The 2,341-nt window shown below is 54.3% G+C and overlaps 1 protein-coding gene across 1 annotated transcript; it reads right to left on the bottom strand.

Annotated features, from left to right (window-relative positions):
* Positions 1–949: 949 nt before the first annotated feature.
* On the bottom strand, positions 950–1,768 carry LOC144095558 (uncharacterized). Its single transcript, XM_077629250.1, has one exon. It carries the CDS (start codon positions 1,766–1,768, stop codon positions 950–952), a length of 819 nt encoding a protein of 272 aa, XP_077485376.1.
* Between the last annotated feature and the right edge of the window lie 573 nt (positions 1,769–2,341).

A 2,341-nucleotide genomic window follows, 5' to 3' on the forward strand; every position in this document is an offset into this window, starting at 1 on the left:
GGACAACGTCCTTGATTGGGTAAGTGACGTAGGCACCATCAGGAACGGGGGGAATCGGGGACATTGGAACGTAGACTGCAGAATCTCGCGGCAGGCGAGTAAATTCAGCGGCACGTAAGCGGGGCGGCTTGGAATCGGCGCTCTCAGAGCAGAGCGGCAGGTCCAAACGTAGGCCAGTGGAGCAATCAGTTAGCGCGGTGTGGGTTGTTAGAAACTCGATGCCGAGGATCACATCATGGGGGCAGTGGTCGAGCACAGTGAACAGGACGGTTGTAGTACACCCGGCAGTGCAAACACGCGCAGTGCACATTCCAACTACGGCAGCAGCACCGCCGTCGGCGACACAAACGGCTGAGGAAATGGCGGGTGTCACAACATTCTTCAAACGACGGCAAAAGGAAGAGCTCAAGACAGAAATTTGAGCGCCAGTGTCAATCAGAGCCTTAACTGGTGCACCCTCCACGCAGATATCGAGAAGGTTGCGGTGAGGAGCGGGGGTCAGGAGAGGATTTTCGGGCCGGGTCGTCAATGCAGCGTCACCTCCGGGAGCTGCATTGGTTCGTTTTCCGAATGAGAGCCAGGTAAGGGTGGAGTGGACGGGCGTTGAAGTTGCGGCGAACGGGAGCGACGGATCTGAAGTGAAGGCGAGCGGCTGTACCTGCGCGGGGTCGGAGTGTCGTTGCGAGTGAGAAATAGGGACGGGGAGACATCTGGCGCGGTCGGTAGTCAGCACGACGATCGTAATCAGAACGAGGTCCGTAGTCCATACGACGATCATAATTAGAGTTAGGGTGAGGTGGGGAAAAACAATGGCAGCGGCAGTAGCGGGAAATGTGGCCGAAACGCGAGCAGGTGAAGCAGACAGGCCGGTCGTCTGAAGTTCTCCAGTCCGCAGGATTCAGGTAGCGATAACGCGGCGGGATGACCGAAGTCGGTGAAGAAGCAGCAATCAATGGAGCCGTGGTTGGTTTACAGGGCGACGCGAGGGCAGGCCAGAATTGAGACCCACGTTCGCGAACTCCTGGCGAACAACAGCCTGGATCAGAGCAATCGTAGCGTCAGGCGGCTGAGGGGCGAATGCAATGGGAGTCATAGCCTCCAGATCCCTTCGTATAATTCGGGTTAAGTTGGCAGGGTGGGACGGCTGTTGCAGTGTTGGCAGGTCTTCGCAGGAGGATGTGGCCGCCGTGTTCGGAAGGCGGTCGAAACGGGGAGCTATGCGGCGGTGTTTAGCTTGCTCAAACTGCCGGCATACCTGGAGGACAGAGTCGACCGTTGCGCATTCTTTGCAGAGGAGCAAGTTAAAAGCGTCGACAGCGATCCCCTTGAGTATGTGGCCCACCTTGTTGGTCTCCGACATGACGCTGTCTACCTTACGGCAAAGAGCGAGGACGTCCTGAATGTAAGAGATGTAAGACTCAGTGGACGACTGAGCTCGAGAAGCGAGGTCTTTTCTAGCGCCGATCTTGCGTCCAATTGGCTTGCCAAATAAGTCGCGGAGCTTCTGCTTACAGGTGTCCCAAGAGGAAAGTTCTTCCTCATGCGTCACAAACCAGACGCGCGCTGTGCCCGCCAAGTAGAAGATGACGTTAGCAATTATGAGGGTCGCTTCCCATCGGTTGTGCTTGCTCACATGCTCATACATGGCTAGCCAGTCTTCAAAATCGACGTCATCGGTGCCACAAAAGGTGCCCGGGTCGCGAGGCTGTGCTACGACAACGGTCGGCGCTGGGGTTGGCGCTGTGGCCGGAGGTGCGTTGGACGGCATAGCGATGGATTAAACGTGACGACCGCTGCGGAGGTACAGGGCGTGGTGTAGTACCCAGCACAACCTCCACCAAATATTACGAGGTTAGTTCAGCAGCAGGAAAGCTAGGCCGTACACAGAAGACACCGGAAAACGGGTCACTCAGGCACTAGCAGCAGCGTCCTCGTCTTCGTCGACTGCCAAGCGACACAACAATGTCGTCTTCGCTTCGTGAATGTGTACCATAACAATACTGGTTACACATTCTCTATTGATGTGGAAGATCTGTTTTATTCTGTGCCTCATAATGAATTGTTTGCAGCCGTCAAAGAATGCATTGAGAGTTCCGATGAAATAGCATTTCAAAACTCGGCTGGGGTTTCTGCAGAGAGCTTCATGACCCTGCTGGAATTTAATTTCCAAGCCACCCTTACCTCTTTTAAAGACAGTTTTTACATTCAAAGACAAGGCATTTTCATTGGTTCCTCTGTCGCCCCGATCCTTTGCGAAATTTTTTTTAGCTGTTATTGGTCGGTCCCTGACTCTAGAACATACTAACCACGGTGTTCATAAGTGTTTAGATATGTTGACGAT

Source organism: Amblyomma americanum, chromosome 6 (genome assembly GCF_052857255.1).
Source record: "Amblyomma americanum isolate KBUSLIRL-KWMA chromosome 6, ASM5285725v1, whole genome shotgun sequence".
Lineage (NCBI taxonomy): Eukaryota > Metazoa > Arthropoda > Arachnida > Ixodida > Ixodidae > Amblyomma > Amblyomma americanum.

Coding starts and splice junctions, on each gene's coding strand:
- LOC144095558 (XM_077629250.1), bottom strand. CDS start 1,768: ATGCCGTCCAACGCACCTCCGGCCACAGCGCCAACCCCAGCGCCGACC.